This window comes from Copadichromis virginalis, linkage group LG13 (genome assembly GCF_057382275.1).
Source record: "Copadichromis virginalis isolate Kocher_CV1m ecotype Utaka linkage group LG13, C_Virginalis_male_GT1.1, whole genome shotgun sequence".
In the NCBI taxonomy this organism is placed as follows: domain Eukaryota; kingdom Metazoa; phylum Chordata; class Actinopteri; order Cichliformes; family Cichlidae; genus Copadichromis; species Copadichromis virginalis.
Genome location: NC_140630.1, coordinates 5,880,848 through 5,901,658, shown reverse-complemented (window position 1 = coordinate 5,901,658; position 20,811 = coordinate 5,880,848). Strand labels below are relative to the sequence as shown.

The following is a 20,811-nucleotide window of genomic DNA, read 5'->3' as shown; positions in this document are numbered from 1 at the left end:
GCAGAAACTCAGTGCAATTAGGTATGTCGATTTGGGCAAAACGATCTGCTGAAATTCAAACCAACCATCAGAATGGGGAAGAAGGCTGAATTAAGTGATTCTGAATGGGGCATGGATGTTGGTGCCAGACAGAGTGGCCTGAGTTTCAGAGAAGGTGATTTCCTGCACAACTACCTTTAATATTTACAGAGATCAGTCTGAAAAGGAGAAAATATCCGGTAAGCAGCAGTTCTGTGGGTGAAAATATGTTGTTGATGTCAGAAGAGAATGGCCAGATTGCTATAAACAGATAGGAAGGCAACAGTAACAGAAATACCACCTCCTGCTACCAGGATGTGTAGAAAAGAATCCCTGAATGCACAATAGCAAACACATGGCAGCAGCAGAAGACCATACAGACCATGCAGCTGATCATAGGAAAACCGAGACTGAATATCAAATGTGGACCACAGACGATTGGGCAATCACTGTCTGGTTTCATGAGTTTCAATTTCTCCTACAAAATTTGGATGATCAGAATATTTCATAAATGTGAAAGAATGAATCCATCCTGCCTTGTGTGAACAGCTCAGCCTAGTTGTGGTGTTGTAGTGGGGTGGAGGATATTTTCTTGACACACTTTGGGCAACAGCCTGAGTATTGTTGCTAACCATATCTCTTTATGACTACACTGTACCCACCTTCAGCAGGATAACACCCCATGTCAAAGTTCAGATCATCTCAATCTGGTTTCTTGATCATAACAATGCGCTCACTGTACTCTAATAGCATCCATGGTGAGCACATTTCAATCCGATTCAAAACCTTTGGTCTTGAGGTGACTGTTGCAGTGCGATGCCATATAAATAAAAGTGGACATGCATCATGACTGCAGCCCACAAATCAGCAACTGTGTGATGCCATATCAAAATGGAACAAAATCTGAGGAATGTTTCCATCATCGTGTTGAATCTATGACATCAAAGAAAATAAGTATAACCTTGCAGCATGGTGTACCTAACAAAGTGGCTGTGTTTCTGCTAGTTGCATACAATTCTTGTACAGTGGGGCAAAAAAGTATTTAGTCAGCCACCGATTGTGCAAGTTCCCCCACCTAAAATGATGACAGAGGTCAGTAATTTGCACCAGAGGTACACTTCAACTGTGAGAGACAGAATGTGAAAAAAAAATCCATGAATCCACATGGTAGGATTTGTAAAGAATTTATTTGTAAATTAGGGTGGAAAATAAGTATTTGGTCAATAACAAAAATACAACTCAATACTTTGTAACATAACCTTTGTTGGCAATAACAGAGGTCAAACGTTTACTATAGGTCTTTACCAGGTTTGCACACACAGTAGCTGGTATTTTGGCCCATTCCTCCATGCAGATCTTCTCAAGAGCAGTGATGTTTTGGGGCTGTCGCCGAGCAACACGGACTTTCAACTCCCGCCACAGATTTTCTATGGGGTTGAGGTCTGGAGACTGGCTAGGCCACTCCAGGACTTTCAAATGCTTCTTACGGAGCCACTCCTTTGTTGCCCGGGCGGTGTGTTTTGGATCATTGTCATGTTGGAAGACCCAGCCTCGTTTCATCTTCAAAGTTCTCACTGATGGAAGGAGGTTTTGGCTCAAAATCTCACGATACATGGCCCCATTCATTCTGTCCTTAACACAGATCAGTCGTCCTGTCCCCTTGGCAGAAAAACAGCCCCATAGCATGATGTTTCCACCCCCATGCTTCACAGTAGGTATGGTGTTCTTGGGATGCAACTCAGTATTCTTCTTCCTCCGAACACGACGAGTTGAGTTTATACCAAAAAGTTCTACTTTGGTTTCATCTGACCACATGACATTCTCCCAATCCTCTGCTGTATCATCCATGTGCTCTCTGGCAAACTTCAGACGGGCCTGGACATGCACTGGCTTCAGCAGCGGAACACGTCTGGCACTGCGGGATTTGATTCCCTGCCGTTGTAGTGTGTTACTGATGGTGACCTTTGTTACTTTGGTCCCAGCTCTCTGCAGGTCATTCACCAGGTCCCCCCGTGTGGTTCTGGGATCTTTGCTCACCGTTCTCATGATCATTTTGACCCCACGGGATGAGATCTTGCGTGGAGCCCCAGATCGAGGGAGATTATCAGTGGTCTTGTATGTCTTCCATTTTCTGATGATTGCTCCCACAGTTGATTTTTTCACACCAAGCTGCTTGCCTATTGTAGATTCACTCTTCCCAGTCTGGTGCAGGTCTACAATACTTTTCCTGGTGTCCTTCCAAAGCTCTTTGGTCTTGGCCATGGCGGAGTTTGGAGTCTGACTGTTTGAGGCTGTGGACAGGTGTCTTTTATACAGATGATGAGTTCAAACAGGTGCCATTCATACAGGTAACGAGTGGGGGACAGAAAAGCTTCTTACAGAAGACGTTACAGGTCTGTGAGAGCCAGAGATTTTCCTTGTTTGAGGTGACCAAATACTTATTTTCCACCCTAATTTACGAATAAATTCTTTACAAATCCTACCATGTGAATTCATGGATTTTTTTTTCACATTCTGTCTCTCACAGTTGAAGTGTACCTCTGGTGCAAATTACTGACCTCTGTCATCATTTTAAGTGGGGGAACTTGCACAATCGGTGGCTGACTAAATACTTTTTTGCCCCACTGTATGCAACTAGCAGAAAGACTAACTCCCAGGTATTATTCAAAGCAGGGTTTTCTTTAGAGAAGTTATCATTTAAGGTATTTTTGTAACACCAAAGCTGCACATGTATATATTATATTATAAATATGTTCATTACTATTACAGCAGATTATATTTTTATTTAGAGATATATACAGGGAGTGCAGAATTATTAGGCAAGTTGTATTTTTGAGGAATAATTTTATTATTGAACAACAACCATGTTCTCAATGAACCCAAAAAACTCATTAATATCAAAGCTGAATATTTTTTGGAAGTAGTTTTTAGTTTGTTTTTAGTTTTAGCTATTTTAGGGGGATATCTATGTGTGCAGGTGACTATTACTGTGCATAATTATTAGGCAACTTAACAAAAAACAAATATATACCCATTTCAATTATTGATTTTTACCAGTGAAACCAATATAACATCTCCACATTCACAAATATACATTTCTGACATTCAAAAACAAAACAAAAACAAATCAGCGACCAATATAGCCACCTTTCTTTGCAAGGACACTCAAAAGCCTGCCCTCCATGGATTCTGTCAGTGTTTTGATCTGTTCACCATCAACGTTGCGTGCAGCAGCAACCACAGCCTCCCAGACACTGTTCAGAGAGGTGTACTCTTTTCCCTCCTTGTAAATCTGACATTTGATGATGGACCACAGGTTCTCAATGGGGTTCAGATCAGGTGAACAAGGTGGCCATGTCATTAGTTTTTCTTCTTTTATACCCTTTCTTGCCAGCCACGCTGTGGAGTACTTGGACGCGTGTGATGGAGCATTGTCCTGCATGAAAATCATGTTTTTCTTGAAGGATGCAGACTTCTTCCTGTACCACTGCTTGAAGAAGGTGTCTTCCAGAAACTGGCAGTAGGACTGGCAGTTGAGCTTGACTCCATCCTCAACCCGAAAAGGTCCCACAAGCTCATCTTTGATGATACCAGCCCAAACCAGTACTCCACCTCCACCTTGCTGGCGTCTGAGTCGGACTGGAGCTCTCTGCCCTTTACCAATCCAGCCACGGGCCCATCCATCTGGCCCATCAAGACTCACTCTCATTTCATCAGTCCATAAAACCTTAGAAAAACCAGTCTTGAGATATTTCTTGGCCCAGTCTTGACGTTTCAGCTTGTGGGTCTTGTTCAGTGGTGGTCGTCTTTCAGCCTTTCTTACCTTGGCCATGTCTCTGAGTATTGCACACCTTGTGCTTTTGGGCACTCCAGTGATGTTGCAGCTCTGAAATATGGCCAAACTGGTGGCAAGTGGCATCTTTGCAGCTGCACGCTTGACTTTTCTCAGTTCATGGGCAGTTATTTTGCGCCTTGGTTTTTCCACACGCTTCTTGCGACCCTGTTGACTATTTTGAATGAAATGCTTGATTGGTCGATGATCACGCTTTAGAAGCTTTGCAATTTTGAGACTGCTGCATCCCTCTGCAAGATATCTCACTATTTTTGACTTTTCTGAGCCCGTCAAGTCCTTCTTTTGACCCATTTTGCCAAAGGAAAGGACGTTGCCTAATAATTATGCACACCTGATATAGGGTGTTGATGTCATTAGACCACACCCCTTCTCATTACAGAGATGCACATCACCTGGGGGCAGGGATAGCTCAGTAGGTAGAGTGGTGGCCCCATGATCGGAAGGTCGGGGGTTCGACTCCACTGAACGGCTACCCTGAGGTACCCCTGAGCAAGGTACCGTCCCTACACACTGCTCCCCGGGCGCTGCACTGGTGGCTGCCCACTGCTTCACTGGGTGAATGGGTTAAATGCAGAGGAACTATTTCCCTATGGGGACTAACAAGCTCACTTTACACTTTACACCTAATATGCTTAATTGGTAGTAGGCTTTCGAGCCTATACGGCTTGGAGTAAGACAACATGCATGAAGAGGATGATGTGGACAAAATACTCATTTGCCTAATAATTCTGCACTCCGTGTATATTACTATCTCTATCTCCAAATAAAACATACACACATATAGTTGATGAATAAGGGTAAGATCAGTATGCTTTAATAAGATATCAGTGCAGAAACACAAACTTCTTATTGGGTTACATTCCCCACATTGTTGTAATAGTAATAATAATAATAATATTCATAATAATAATAATAATATCATCAACATAGATTTTAAGCATATTTTTTAAAAAAAATCAAAATGGTATTGTATGACATTGACAGAACAGAATACAAGTAGCTTAACATGGATCCCATAAGGAAAAACAAAAACCCTGTTACACAAGCCAAAGATAAAATGCGGATATCTTTTTAAAGAGGAAGCGCGATGAGTGAGTGGATTAACTCCTGAATGATTTGTCACTTTACCCTTCAAGCAGCACAGTATGTTGCGCACTGGTGATAAGCCTCCTAGAGTTAAAACACAAAGCTAAAGACCCAATGATTTTTTTTTTGGGTTAGCGTCACTAATGCTCGTGTCTCTTCGACATTTCTTCAGGGAAGGAGTTTTTGTTTGTTTGTTTTTTGCTTTTACCCCCTTTAATTTCCGACTTTGCAACATATCTTAGTTGTTGTTTTATTTCAACACTGGACATACATTTCACCTATTTGGCATTCAACAAGTTTCATGGTAGCTGCTGAATGCTAACAACATAATAGCTTTAATTTTCTGACCAAAGCTAGTGGAGTTTTTTTTCCTTCTTTTTAAATCAACTTCCGTGTAGCCAACTTTTTCCACATGCATTACCACAGTTTCTTTCTTATCTGATGAGGTCATTTAAACTCATCTGAGGTGCTGTTCTTTGTCGCTGTGCATATTTCCTCACACTAAATACATCTTTGGTTTGTAATATTTCACTTACCACTGAGATTCTTTACTAGTTTATATTGCACATAAAATTTGCAATTAAAAAACGATAACATGCTTCAAACATGCTGTAAGGTGCTTTTCTGGAAACCAATGTTTCTATATTTTTATATATTTCAAACACTGTACATAATCCTACAAACATTATTAGCATTTAATTGAAGCCTCTTTTTACTCCAAATATGAAAAACTTCCAATTTAATCAAGGGTATAAATGGCCTCTTCTTTTGGGTTGAAAAGAAACATTTTGGTAAAGTGAAAGGAGTGAAGAGGAGAGGAGAAACAAAGAAGTGATTTATCAAATTGGCAAGTGGAGAAATATGGCGCAGGTAGGCAGGCTGAACAGGAAGTCTGTCATTTCATTTGTCCTTCAACTGAACTTCACTTCTTTACATCTCCTCTTATTTGAGATTGTTGCAAATTTTGATCAAGTTTTGGTTGCAATTTTACTGTTAAAACTCTTCCTCCTGACAGATTTGGCCTAATTATATGCGGTTAACTAGAGGAAATTTAGAGGTAATTAATTTAGAAGTAATTGCACATTTTCATTGTGTAATTACCTACTGCATTTTTTTTTTAATTGTTATCAGGACTGTCCCCTTCCTCTTTTTTGGCACAGTTTCAACATAATCTTTTGATATTTTACAAAATTATGCTTGTAACAGACACCTTTAGCAGTACCAGAAAACCCTTATAGGCACATGAGCGCTGACTGAAGCAGCATGTTGAGACACTATATATTAAAATATAAGAGCTTAACATTACAGTCAAATCTTTTTTCCCCCACCCAACTAATTCTAAAAACCCACAAGCAGCCTCATTAGCAAACAGGTCATCTGATAAGCCTCACACAAAGCTTAATTTGTTATCAAAAGGAAGGATTGGTTCTAATGGGATTCTACTCAAATCCAAGAGACTGGCTCATCACTGCTGATCAATTAGGATCGAAATAGATCCCAAAAGCTCTATTAGGTTTGGGTATATTTAAGGAATAAGTGAAAGAAAGCTACAGTGGCGCAAAATCTGAAGAGTTATCATCAAAATCATTCCAACTGTGAATGTTTTCTCCAAATATTATAAAACACATGACAAATTTGTATTTAACAATAATCTATATTTCTTTAAAAAAAAAAAAAAAACTTTTGGGGGTTTTATTTTTAGATTGATATCTTCTACTTGGCTGCGAGAAAATATCTCAATTTCATATCCAAATTTAGATTCATGCAGCAAACAGGAGAAAAGAATTTACCTTTAACTTAAGATGCAATGTCAAGTTAAGATTGCATTTGATAATCATCCCCCGCAGACCTACAGTATGCCATCTACAGATCTAAAGGAACAAACTGTGCACTTGAAGGGTGACCTCGGTATGTTGAGACAACCATAAAGTCATAAGGCACATCATAATGATTAAAATGAACTTGAAAGAAGTTGAGCACATCAGGCGGAGAACATCAAAATACAGTGTTAGTGGATCCAAGAGATGTAATAAAAGTTCTACAAATGACAATGATACAATGTCTATGAAGCACCTTTTGCTTTTATATATGCAACTGGAAAACTATGTGATTAACAATGTGGCAACTTCACCTTCCTTACAATATTCAAAATGCTACATATCTGAAAAGTGAAACTTAGAAAACTGATATTTACCTCTTGTTTTGTTGTTGTTGTTTTTTTATCTGATTTTTTTTCTTGTTATTTTTAAAGCAAGAACAACAACAGTACTGGCCAGCCAACAGATTCCATGGATATTTTAGGATAGAATAAAAAAAAAAAAAAAATGCCACCACAACACAGAAACAGCACAAGAAGAAACAGCACTGTGAGGGACTGGCTCTAACTGCATCTATGGGGGGGTAAGGTAAGGACAAAGTACCAGGACACAAACACGAAAAACACCATCTTTAACATTAGTTCTGTTTTAAATACATAACATATGTGTACAAAGCTCAAAGTGGTCACCACACAGAGACAATTACCTCAAAAATATAGACGGAGCTTAAGAAAATACTTTGAGAGGAAAGAACAGAAAAACTGTATTTCACTGAAGACATACTGACAATGTTTGGATGAAAAATTAGTTTCAAAATCTGCTCTTATGGCAAGTAATAATCAAAGCCTTAAAGCTTTCTGTAACTGGCAGCCACTTGGTTTGTGAGTAAAGAAAAACTGGCCTTGTCCTAATCTTTAAGAAAATTATATAAACTCCACTTTCAAGTCATGTCACAGGCTGCTGTACTGCATTAAAACCATGGCTGCTGCTATGTACATATGCATTGTCTGAATGAGTAAGTGATCATGTCAACGCTGCCGTCTTTACCCTGTCTGTTATGTGCAGCGGTGTGCACAGGAGGTCGGGGCGGGGGACGACATCCAATCATGATCTTTTGCCCTAATAAAACACCAAGGGGCAACAGAGGTTACTAGAGCCGCTTAAGCTAAGCGCTATTTCGGCTCTACTGGGTCCCCCAAAAAACACCCCTCAGCTGCCCGTCTAGACAGCTCAAGTGCCCACCTGATCAGCTAAAGTGCCCTTTTGATCCCTCCCACGGCACTTGTGATTAGCCCAAGTGCCCAATGCTCTCCAGTTGGCTTAAAAGAGCATACCAGTGACAAATCTCACATACTTTACCACCTGACCATTCTCTAAGCATTCTGCAAACCACATTTCTTTTTCAAGCTGTGCTTCCTACAATGATTGTACAGCTTGTCTGCTAACAATTTTGTTGTGTACTGTACATAATTCAAACCAATAAGTGTCTCAAACTAAATGTAAAACCGTGGCACGACAGGATTCAGCAAATCATGCAAACTTTTTCTTAAAGCTTCCCCAAGTACAGGTGCAGGACAATAACGAAACCAAAACACCCCCACCACCACACAAAGGTGTCCCCCTTTTTCAAACAGTCCCTGGTCCCCTCATAGTCTGTGCACACCACTGGTCTGGTCTTTATGGTTTCCTGTATTGCATAAAATGTGTGTTAGCTAATAACATTTAATCATATGAACTCTTACAGTGTGTGCATGTCACATTCCTTTGTGCAGGCTATTGATTAAGTACATAAAGTCTAGCTTTGTTACTGACAATCTAAGTTTTAGCTCAATGAAATAATTGCACAATAAGAAAATAACCCTGTATCCACACAAGCTACACACCTGACTGAGACACTAAAGTGAGGAAAGCGTGTTTAGACAGATTTAAGATGAAGATGTTAAATCTTAAATGTTCAGATTACATATATTGCAATATGTTTATTACAGTGTCAGAGAGAGAGTGAGAGACAGAGAAAATAAGAGAATGTAGAACGTTGAGTAAGAACTAAAGAAGAAAAAAAAAAAGGCAGTGTTAATGTGGTGAAGTGTCCGGTCAGTTTGGATTGAATAAACTGGGGGAATTTCATAAAAGCTTCAATATCTCAATTCAGGAAAAGAAGAAAAGACTATTTACAATAATGATATGTCATTTGAAACATACAGATCTAATGCTACTAGTTTATCTACTAAAGCAGCAGAGATATGCTACAGTGATTTTTGGGATGGATTCAGACAAAACGAGGCAGGCTGATGAATGTGAATATGTGGAAAAAGGCTTGAGCAAGGCTGGGTATCACTTTTACTGCTTCCGATTCTGCTCGGCAGTTCTGGTTCTGGTCATAGCCTTTCAAATAAAGCAACCTTTAATTCTCTAAAGATTAGAATAATACTTAAATTGGAGTATATTTTAAGTCTTGGGCATAGAGGAAATGAAATTAATACAGATTACCGCAAAGTTACAACATTACATCTGGCCGCACTGTAAAGTACTCCAGTCCAGCATATTGCACCACTATGATTAAAAAGAAATCATCTTTGGGTGTCCGTAATGAGAATACAATAGTGTAAAGGATTCTTAAGAAATCTTTAAAATGGCTACAATTTACCACAGTTCATGATACCCAACTCTTGCTTGAAGCTTCAACTGCGCTGTGTCTACAAGTTGCTGGTAAAACATGCAAATGTGAAAGAAGACCGTGTCTCTGTTCATGTGTAGGTAGTATAATATCATCTCTTCTGAGCCAAATGCTTTAGCTAGAAGAGCAGTAGGGCTGGGATCTGAGCTGCATAGAGTCCATATAAGGACGTAGGTCAGAGACCCACTGCTCACAGATTCCCGCTTTGCTAAACCTAAGCAGGAATCGGCTGGTAGTCAGGGTGATGTGGCTGTAGATGTTTGAGCAGAGCTGGCCTTTGAGGCAGGTTTTTTTCCACACCACTAACACCCCTTTACACCAGAGACCCGAGTTCAGGATGTGTTTTCAAACATAGCTTTGCCACCCTGTTGGCATCTATACCAAACCCGGTGAGATCCCAGTGTCAAAACTCTTAAATAATTAATGTGATGGTGTGACCATTGTCATGTATTAAATGTGCAGCATTGACCTTTTTTTTTGACCAGTGATCGTTTGTTATACATGCGGGTCATTTGATGTTTGGCTCAATGGTGGTCAACCTGCATCTGATATGAGTCAAGAGCTTGGCAGGGAAAGGGGTGCATGTGGCTTGACCCTGATAACTCAGCTTGGTCTACACAGAGAACTTAAAAAGGGATGGGGAAAAGAGTGTGGGGCTAAATAAGGCAGGATGTGGCCATTAATACCATTCTCTATAGTTAGCTGAGCTTTAGGGCTCATAGAAGGCCTAGAGGTACAAAGGTAAAGAAAGGCTTAAGCCTCGTGCTGCAGGTTGAGGCTCAGGGCAGGGAGTAAGTCCAGGTTTATGTCGGTGTTTGAATCTGGGGCTCTAGGTGGCCTGGTCCAGGGCTCTCAGCAGGTCACAGCCCTGGAGGAGGTGCAGGTTGCCCTGCAGCGGGACATTGACCTCGCAGTCATAGCGGGTCAACTCCGGCAGAAAGGAGGGTTCAAATGAAGGCCCCAGCAAACGACTGGCTATGCCTAGAAAATGACAGAAATAAAGAAAATCCCTGTGTGTCAGTGATTTACTTGTTTATTTGAATTAGAAGACCACTTGACATGAGTAGATTTAGTCAGAGCAAGATGTTAATGGCCGAGTCATATATTCTGCAACGTAAAAGTACTTTAAATTAAACAGAAGACTAAATGAGTGCTTTAACTGTCCACACAGTGATATTAGCTGACTAAAATCTGTAAATGTTAGTAATTCCAGCTCACCCTCACACTTGTTAGAAGGCAGCATGTTATACTCTCTGTAGTCACAGCTCTTTTGGGGAAAGCCTTTTTCATTTCGACCACTTATCCCATTTCCTGCGTACAGTGACTTCCTGTGTTGTTGCAGCGAGTTGAGACATGGAGCCATGTTCCCTGGCATCATTCTCGCCATCTCCGACTCTGAGAGGAGAGAGCGAGAGGTTAAAAAGGTGCAGCTGATGCGTGGAAGAGATGATAAAACATGGTTTCCATCCATTTGCTGCACAAGCATACCTGCCAGTGATCCTGCACAGAGGGAACGATCCATGCAACTGTCACTCCTTATCTTCTTCCATATGAACTCTGGCAGCTTGCTTTCACCCTGAAACAGTCATACTCAATTGATTAGCAGGTTGTGCATGCAGATATTTTTTTAGGCAAACTATCAAACTCAAGAATTTAAATCGTGGTTTGGAAACTAACATGCAACCTTGCGTGGAACACTAATGCCTCAAAATAATGCACTATGTTACACTGAATACTTTAAGTTGCAGTGGAACTTTTGCTGTACGGTAGGAGTCGGAGGAACTCACCACAGCCATCTGGCTGAAGGAGCGCTTCATACTGTTGGCCATGGCCACTCTGGCTGGACTCATGTCTCTGTAAGCTTGTACAAAGTTGTCGATGGACCTGCATACATAAAGTGGATGAAAAAAAATAATATTAATAATAAATAATTGCGGCAATAATAAAGAGAATTTGGTGGTCAACACCCTTTTTTATTTAAATCATGTTGTTAAGGTTTTTATTCCTTATTCCTTTTAGTCTTATATTTTCACAGTTATATGCATCAAGTTAAATTTTCCTTGAGCACTAAAATAAGAGACTCATAGTTAAGTCACCTCTGTTTCTGCATGCCATGTGGCATGTTCTGCTTGCAGGATGGCCGTTCTTCCAACATCGTGTCCATCAGACAGGCTTTGGTGGGCCGTGGTTGTTGTTGGTAAGTCAACAGCGGGTCTGGTGGCCACTGCAGATTCTGACTGCCACCCATGGAGGACAGCGGGGAGCTGGCCGGGGCCTGGTATGGGGGATTGTGCAGATGCCCCATCATGTATGACCTTCCATGGGGATCTGCATTCCCCTGGCTGGAGACTCTCTTTTCCCCTCCAGCCCAGGATGAAGATGTCGCACGCTGGTAGTGGCCTGGGGATTGGGAGGAGGTGGACAGGGGCTGTAAGAGGCTGGCCACATTGTTGAAACTCTGCTGGGTGGTCTGGTTAATTTGGGGCAGGCTGGTGTTGCTCCCCATGGATCCTGCTGGAGCTGCCTCCAGGGGCTCTGACTCTGTGACAATGGGATTGAGCTGGAAGTCCTCTCCATCCATAGGGATATAAGGAGCCAGAGTCTCCAGGTCCAAATCATTCAAGTCCCTCTGGATAGCAGAAATAATTTTTGTTTTGTTTTTTCAACACAAATATTTAAGAAAAGAGATCCTTTTAAGCATTTGGTGAAAACTATAAATTATTGCTTTAGACATGGGAGTATTTGTGGCTGAGATAATGCTGCAGTGTTCATAAACTGCCACTCAGTTTAGACTAACAGGATTATGATGATTACATTAGGAACTCAATAATAAAAACATCATTGTGAGTACTAATATTTTATCAGCAGCCACTCAAATATGTAAACCACTGATTTATAGTTTTGTTTAATCCAGTACTCGTTAAATTGAAGAAATACTAACATAAAATGGAAAATGTCCTGGATGCTTTTCTCACAGATTTATAAGCTAAAGGTCAAAGACACTATAGCAGTAAATTAAAAAGCTAATGATACAGAATACATATGTTGAGCTGGTTAATTCAGGCTTTTTTCTTTGTTTGTCTGAGTTAACATAAAATTCACTAACTCTACACAACTTTGGTCACACACACACACACACACACACACACCTCAGTGTTTGCAGAACTGTCTCCCTTTGTGTCCAGAGCAAACAGCTTCTCTGTGAGCTCCACCCTCAGGTCACTCTCCACTGAGCTGTAGTAATCATCTGGGCTGCTGGGCTGCAGAGGTGAAGGACAGAGGGAAGGATGAACAAAAGGAAGAAATTAGATTTAAATGAGAGAAGTGGAGAGAAAGAAAATGATAAACACAGACAAAAAGGACTAATACATAAGAGAAACAAGAGAGATGAGTTTTGACAAAGGCACTATTCACTGCTACGAGCCTATTCCATCCAAATAACCACCCCCGTTATTCTCACACACTCTGCCCAGTTTTAGTGACCTCATCGCACACTGAAAGAATAAACCATGGAACAAGTGTAACCAACCAGTCACTCGCTCACTAACTAATTACTCTTTTCAATTTCACAAACTGGCTCTCAGTCGTGCCCTGTCGCGCTGTCCTCACCGTGGAGCAGCTGCTGAGGCTCGGAGTGGCGCTGCCCGATGGAGGATTCTGCTGCACAGTGAACGAACCACCGGCCATTTTACCCACGTCCCCTGGAGCTGCAGTTGGGGGTCCAGAGGCATTGGAGGCAGACTTGTGGCTCTCACTGGCCCAGGACGGTGGTCCCGGAGGGGCCATGGCTGAAACAGACACCTGGGAGTATGCTGGCTGCTGGGGCTCTTCAAACTGAACACGACCTGCGAAAAAGAATCACAAATTTGAGCCAATTTTTTAAAAAAGACAAAAGGAAACTGTATTAAAAAGTTGTTTCTGCTATATTGTTTTTGCCAAAGTAAGGTGGAAGAATACTGTGACCATAACAGACACAGTTTTACAGAAGTAAATACTGACTGAAGTCGAGGGAAACGATCGTGTCTCCAGGTGTTGGAGCAAGCTGAGCGAGATCTTCCGGCTCCTCTTTGAATTCACTGAAGAGGGCATCTCCAGGCTCTCCGCTCATGCCCACTCCAGGACTGAAGAAGCTGCTCATGTGTCGTGGCTTGAACAGGGACTCCGTCTGCCCCAGGGACAAAATCATCGACTTCTCCTCAATGTCACTACGGATTGGAGAAAACACAGCAAATTTGAACTTTGAGATATAGAAATCTGAATATTTTATGATTAAATCCAGGCAAAGATGGCATTTAATTGAGGGAAACTTGGATTAAAAATGAAGACTCTTACCTGAGGACATAGTTGATGCACACGATGCACTGCGGCTGAGAGTTGCGGCTGTTATAAATGACAGTTCCCTGGGTTTCTACCCAGACGTAACCCCCGTTCTTAGCCAGCATACGATACTGACTGCTTACTGCCTGACCCTTGGTACACACTGCATAAGGAAGAGAAGAAGAAACAAAAAAGAAGCTATGAATAACATTGGCGTTATTGCTTGCAAGTTTAAAGCAGATATAAAACAATTTTCCTGAAACTGTGAGCATACTTCCTTTATTCTTCAAAAGTGGCACACTGATTTGACTCGAAAGTGAATGACACTGAAACAATAATGTCAGGATCTGGAACATTACATGTCTTTAGTTTTAAAAGTCTCCATCTTTTACTGGTCAGGGTTTTATTAAGTCATTTCTCCATGTTCACCTTTTGTTGTCATTTTTATTAGAGTCTTTACATAACGATTTAAAATGCCATGAGATGACTGTTGACTGGCACTAAATAAAACTGTGCTGAATTTGATTTCAGCTACTGTCCTCAAGTGTACAGGACTGCTTTAAACAGGGCCAATGTAATCAGTGTTCTTCCTTATTACTCAGAAATTACTCACTGAGAGTACTTGTTGAGTTTTTGTTGTTCATGCGTAAAATTGTGACGCGTTCACATTGTTGTATAACCCAGTGAGTAATCTTCTGATGAGGAAACAAAACCAAAGAGAAAATAAACTGACAGTTCTTTTCAGTCTGTCGATGTCAGTGACAGATGGACTGTTTAATCTTCTGTGTTGCAACTTTCCAATCAAAGGTCACATCAGTAGTAAAGTTCATAAGCCTCAGGCCAGTCAAATTAGAAGACGGTGTAAACCTTCAGTACTACTTATTAAAAGATTTATGTGAGTTTATGTATATATTGGAGCTTGCATGTGTACTTTTGACCATGTGTGTATTAGAGGAAATCCAAATAAAGTCAATTTTTGCTTTTTAAGGTTATTAAAAGATCTATTCTAGGAAGAGAACAGATCAAAGAAAGTATTAAATTCATGCCCATTTGGAGTGCCTGTAAAATCTTGACCACAACTGTATGTGGTGGATTTTTATACTTTGTTTTTATTTAGGTGTTTAAAGTCCAGATTGGCTAATTATTTGTTAAATATTTGCATAATCCTTTAAAAATCAAGCAAATATTTGTAAGCGGGATAAGGCGGGATGTTTGACTTTGACTCGAGAAGGAAATGTTCTGGCTACAGTCCAAAGTTCAGCACTGGCGTGGGAAAGGCGTAGGAATGGTCACAAAGCGTACATAAGGCCAGTGACTCCCTGTGTGTGTGTGTGTGTGTGTGTGTGTGTGTGTGCGCGCGCAAGTAAGACTGTTGAGAAAGCTTGGAGGGGACAACACTGCATGTAGCAGAGAACACTGTTAGCATGTGCTGATCGACAGGCTGGTCACGTTGGCCGTGAGAGCGGCTCGTCTGTGTTTGTGAGACGTTCAGATGGATAGAGAGTCCTTTATCTTGGCAAATGTCAGACAGCTAAGGGCTGCGGATGCAGATGACTTAAGATCAGTGGAGAGAGAACATGGCTAAAAGAAAAAAAATTCACATGCAGCACACTAAACAAAAACCCGAGGACTACAATCCTCTTTCAAGTCACTTTTTTGGTTTTTGTTGACATGCAAAATTAAAGTGCAGCGAGACCAAAAGAACATGTCTAAAAGGTCAACTTTGGAAGTGCAAAACTTCAAAAGACAACTTGGTATCAAACAATCCCAATATGTGCTGAAATATTTCTGTTTCAAGCACAATGGATCTGTTTTTTAAGCCTATTGTTTTTTTGTTTTTTGAGCCAACCTTTCAAAGTAAGTCTTTGATTTAAAAAGTCATAATAATTTGACTTTTGTGAATGTGAGTTACTTTGTTTTTTGTTTTTTTATTTAAAAAGAATGCACTTATTACCCCAGATGCTTTTAGATATTATTACTTTGGGCCTGCGGTGTTTTTTAATCCATCCAGACCGTTTCAGTGTGAATTACCATTTTCAGAAATATTGTCCATGTTCTCTTTAATACTAAAATATGACAGCCATATTCTATACTTCTTATGGTTATTGAAGTATCAAAAACAGAATTTAAAAATTTGCATTTAAAATTGCACAAAATAAATCGATCTTTAATTGTAAGCAGTTTCCCCCATAAACTATTTTCATTCAGTTAGACTACACCCATAAACTGCATGATTGTGGAGAAAGACCCAACTGTGATGAGAGGCTCGTGCTTGGCTGTATGCATTAATGTCATCCAGTCTCTATTGAGGGTAATGTTAGCTAGCAGCATGTTTTATCTGACTAGTGAATGGAGAAAATTGTAAAACCACAATTTGTCTTTATGATTTTGGACTAATTGAGTGTGGAAAAAGTTGTTGGTTTATTTTATTTTTTACTTCATGGTAAGACAGGGAGAGTGCTTTTAGTTTAATGAAACAGGCAGCAAAGACTTGTACAGCTCTGAAACTCACACCATTACAATCTAGACTGAAACACACCACTACAGGCTACAGGGGGAAGTATTTGGGTTGTACTGCTTCTTTAAGTTTCTGCTTGACATCTTTTTAAATGATGAAAGTTTTGGATGAAAATATTATTTTCTGTGAAAAGTAAAATATCAAATTAGGTACAGTTTTGTGTCTTGATGCATACTCAATCATCCAAGTAAGGAAAGTTGATTCTGGTCATCTGGATGTAGCGAATCAACTTTTTGGAAAGTACAGTTTTACTTTTCAAAGAAAATATCAGGATTAGTGTTGGCCCAGATATGCCAGGAGGGAAAAAAAGAAAAAGAAAAGCATAATCCTCTTTGTAACAAGAGCATTTTTTGCTGTGTACACACAGACACACACACAGCCATTATGTTGCAGGGGTGGTTTTAAGGAACTAAATTACCACTTTCCCTTGTGCACTGTCAAAGCCTCTAATGATACAGTACTGTCAGTGAAGAGAATAGCCATGACACTTCAGAGCCTTGTCCGCATGCACGCGCACACACACACACACACACACACACACACACACACACACAGTTATTAGATTGTAATAGAGGCCACCTGGTCCCCTGTCCACTGCGTTTGTGGCATCAGATGTGCAAACCTCATCAGGCCATCAGTGGATGCACCTAATTTAATAACAGACATCTTAATACCATGTTGCTGCTCTTTACATACACACAGACATCCACATATGTCTAAACAAGGATAAATGTATTTGTCTACCTAAAACATAAATAAAGAAAATAAAAATAAAATTTAATGAAACAAAAATGTCTGACAAGAAAAACCCCCAATATCGTCACTCAAACTTTAGGCTGTATTACCAGCTGACTACAAGCTTGAAGCGTTTAGCTGATCTGGCTAGTGATTATGCAGTTTTTACATCCTGATCACTAAAATTAGAGTTCATTTAGGGAATCCTTCAAAGTAAGTTTGGGTGACCATGGCTCAGGGGGTTGGGAAGTGCATCTGTAACCGGAAGGTCGCCGGTTCGATCCCCAGGCTCTCTGTCCTGGTCATTGTGTCCTTGGGCAAGACACTTTACCCTACCGCCTACTGGTGTTGGCCAGAGGGGCCGATGGTGCGATATGGCAGCCTCGCTTCTGTCAGTCTGCCCCAGGGCAGCTGTGGCTACAATCGTAGCTTGCCTCCACCAGTGTATGAATGCGAGAGTGAATGAATAGTGGCATTGTAAAGCGCTTTGGGTGCCTTGAAAAGCGCTATATAAATCCAATCCATTATTATTATTATTATTATTATTAAGTGCCTCGAATGTGCCATTTCAAGATGGCTGCCAATACTGGCAACCATGCAGAAAGGCTCTAATTATTGTTTAAGAGTTGCTCCATATTTCATCAGGTTTTTGAACCAATCGCTTACTGCTACGAGCAAAATCTGAGGACACGCAGGCTTAGATCTTAGCTAAAGGCTAACTACACGTGCAGATTGTGTTCATAGCTGAATCACCGTGGCTTGTTTTGCTTCATATTTGATGTTTGAGGCGTTCAAAGTCTTTTTTAAGGTCCGAGCATGTACTTACAGTTTTGATGACTCTTGGTGACACTGTCTGAGTCCAAGGCGTGGTAGAAGTCGTAGATGGAACGACCCAGCAGATCCTCGGGAGTGTAACCCATCAACTCTGTTACCCTGGAACACAGACACAGACATCTAATAAGACACGGGCTTTTACTTATTATTTGAACTTTTCTCACATGTACGACTCAAAACACAAATCCTGCACTTCATCCTGAACTTAAAAAGACATCATGTACCACTTGGAAATCAAACTGAGCGGTGGATAGATTTCCAAAAATAAGAATTGCTCGTTCTGTCTCCAACCTCCCGGTGCTTCTGGGAACAGCTAATCTCTCGTCTCTCATCACAAGTTCACGTTGTTAATCAGGATTTTGTTGCTGGCTTTCAATAACTCCCTTTTATTTCTCTCCAACTCTTTCGCCAGTAAGTAGAGGTTTTGAGAATAAATAACAGGATTACTGTAATCTGATTACAGGTGCACTAATTTAAATGAAGTTTTTGAGTGCTGAAAATAATTACATACTTAGCTTCAGGCTGTTTTGACAGCAAATAAACTCAAGTTAATAACGTATATAAATAAGTGTAATTTTGACTTCACTGAGAAGCCAACAATTAGGCTAAGGGTCAAAAGCAGAGCCTCTTCCAAACAAACTGTGCTGTGAGAACATGATCCAAACCTACAACAGGAAATGGGCCCCTGAAAACAAGGTTTTATCAGGATAAGGAGACCGGGGAGGGTAAACTGGGACAGAGAATGAAGATAAGTTGTACTTAACCCAAATTAAAGTGCTAGGAATGTGATTTTACTCCAACTGCCACCAAAATGTTTTCACTCTGGCATGAGGATAGACTCCAGAGTTTAGGGATAGGATACACTGCAGCATAAAAAAACGTTTCAAATTTCCAGTAGGTATAAATGTACTCTTTCACTCCGTTTCATCCTATTTGTACCTCTGATCATCACACTCAACATTTTTTGATGTCAAATCAGTTAAAATACAGTTTTCATCATCTATATTGCCCTTTGGATAGCTTTGGAGGTGTGAAGCCAAAGTTTCATTGAGATGAACAGTCAGCGGATGATGATGATGATGATGATGATGCGGTGGATTTATTGTGTGAGGGACAGAGTGAGAGGTCTGGTGATGCAGACCCTCAGATTGCATAACGCTGACAGATGTAGTGAGGAAAGGGAGGGAAGGGAGGAAAGGGAGGGGATGAATGTCTGGAGGGAAGAGGAGTACATAGGCACAATGGGTTTAAAAAAAAAAAAAAAAAAAAAAAGAGACACATGAAAAAAGGAAAAAATGCATTAAGGCCAGAGAGGAGAGTCAGAGTGGGGAAAGAGACAAAACAAAAGCATTAATAAAACATGGTCACAACTAAAATAGCTTCAAATTATAACAATGATGATTACGATGGTGATTGCTTTCTTTTCTTTCCTTCCATTCATTTCCTCCATGTTAAGTAAGTACAAGCGTTTCACTGTTATTTTTATGTTATTTTGTATCACGGTGTACTTTACATTATTACAGATATAAAAGTAACAAATGACAGGAAGACCAAAGCAGAGGAGCACATTACCCTGCGGGCTATCGTCTGCATACAAATGATTTTATACAAATGTTTGAATTAAAACTCTAAAATTAATTAATGCAGGAATCAACGCTACACAAATTGTATCTAATTTAGTGTAATATTTGGGTCAATGTCCCTGTATTACTGATAAATCTACAACATGCACTGTAATAAGTAGTGATTACTTGCATGACGTTTCTGATTGACACTTAAAAGTAACATAGTACACACAGAAGTGTTGTCCACGTCTAAATTATCCAAGTTGTATAACTTTAGAACTTCCCTTTGTGTCCTTTTGTGTTTGTATTCCTTATACTGTAGAATTGAGAATATAGCCAATAGCCATACGTCATTTATAAAGCTGGTATTTAATCATAAAATGGACTTTCTTACTGTACTTAGTAAATTATAAAGAATCAACAGGGATATTGAGGGGAGGAAATAATTGTTCTTCTTAGGTCAAGCAGAGTTTAAGCAAACTAGAAGGTTAAACTTCTGATTGTTACCCCTCTTGAAGAACTAATTATTCCTAAGTGATAAGTCTCCGTTCTTTCCCCCTCTCTCTCCTTCTTTGTTTCCTCCATCTCTCACACTGCCAGGCATGAGCTGAAGAAACTTTCCGTCCCTCCTCTAATGAGTGTAAGTCTCTGCTGAGCCAGGAGGGTCGACCCACCTACAATAAACTCATTTGCGTAATTGGAGAGAAGATTTAGGCGGCTATTAAATTGCACTAAAAAGGGTGAAAAAGAAAATGGGCTCTTGTTTGTAGTGCGGTCACGCACAGACCTGTGCATGCAATACACAAAAGGAACATTTCTCTTGCATGAGAGGCTTGATAAGATTACAGATTTGCGTGCATGCGATTGTGTAACACCAATCTGAAAATGCGTTGTGTTCCCTTCTCGTGCCAGTGGGAAAGAAATATCTGGGCGCAAACTATGAGGTTCTTTGGGTTTAAGATAGCCGCTTTTCATGCTAACCTACAAGTGACGAATGATAACTGACACAATGTCAGATGTCATTTTGTTTGGCAGCTTTAAAAATGTTTCAGCTTTAGGCTTGTTCACGATCTAATCCAGGGTCATTAACACTTGGCACGCTCTGACAACGTCATGACAGCGCCTTATTAATTTAGGTTTCATCACCAACTTCTATTTTCTTACCTGCTAAGTCAACACACTGCAATCGCTCAAATCTTCTGTGTGTGTGTGTGTGTGTGTGTGTGTGTGTGTGTGTGTGTGTCTCAGACTTTAAGGGTTGTGTTTTAATTGGCAGCAATGTGAATCTGCTGCTCTACTGAACTCTGCTGAGGTTCAAACCAAATATAGGTGCATAAAAATATATTCACCGAAGCATATATTATCATTTAATACAAAATCTAAAAAATATG

The 20,811-nt window shown here is 40.3% G+C and overlaps 1 protein-coding gene across 1 annotated transcript in view; it reads right to left on the bottom strand.

Annotated features, from left to right (window-relative positions):
- Positions 1–8,412: 8,412 nt before the first annotated feature.
- Positions 8,413–20,811, bottom strand: part of epas1b (endothelial PAS domain protein 1b) — a 44,641-nt gene continuing 32,242 nt past the window's right edge. Inside the window, exons 7-16 of the mRNA XM_085477021.1 lie at positions 17,848–17,954; positions 13,784–13,931; positions 13,451–13,656; positions 13,061–13,296; positions 12,601–12,711; positions 11,548–12,080; positions 11,239–11,335; positions 10,940–11,027; positions 10,670–10,846; positions 8,413–10,432 (exon numbers count right to left, since the gene is read on the bottom strand). Of these exons, the coding sequence (XP_085333147.1) occupies positions 10,281–10,432; positions 10,670–10,846; positions 10,940–11,027; positions 11,239–11,335; positions 11,548–12,080; positions 12,601–12,711; positions 13,061–13,296; positions 13,451–13,656; positions 13,784–13,931; positions 17,848–17,954 (1,855 nt within the window). The 3' untranslated portion in view covers positions 8,413–10,280. The remainder of the gene's footprint in view (positions 10,433–10,669; positions 10,847–10,939; positions 11,028–11,238; positions 11,336–11,547; positions 12,081–12,600; positions 12,712–13,060; positions 13,297–13,450; positions 13,657–13,783; positions 13,932–17,847; positions 17,955–20,811) is intronic.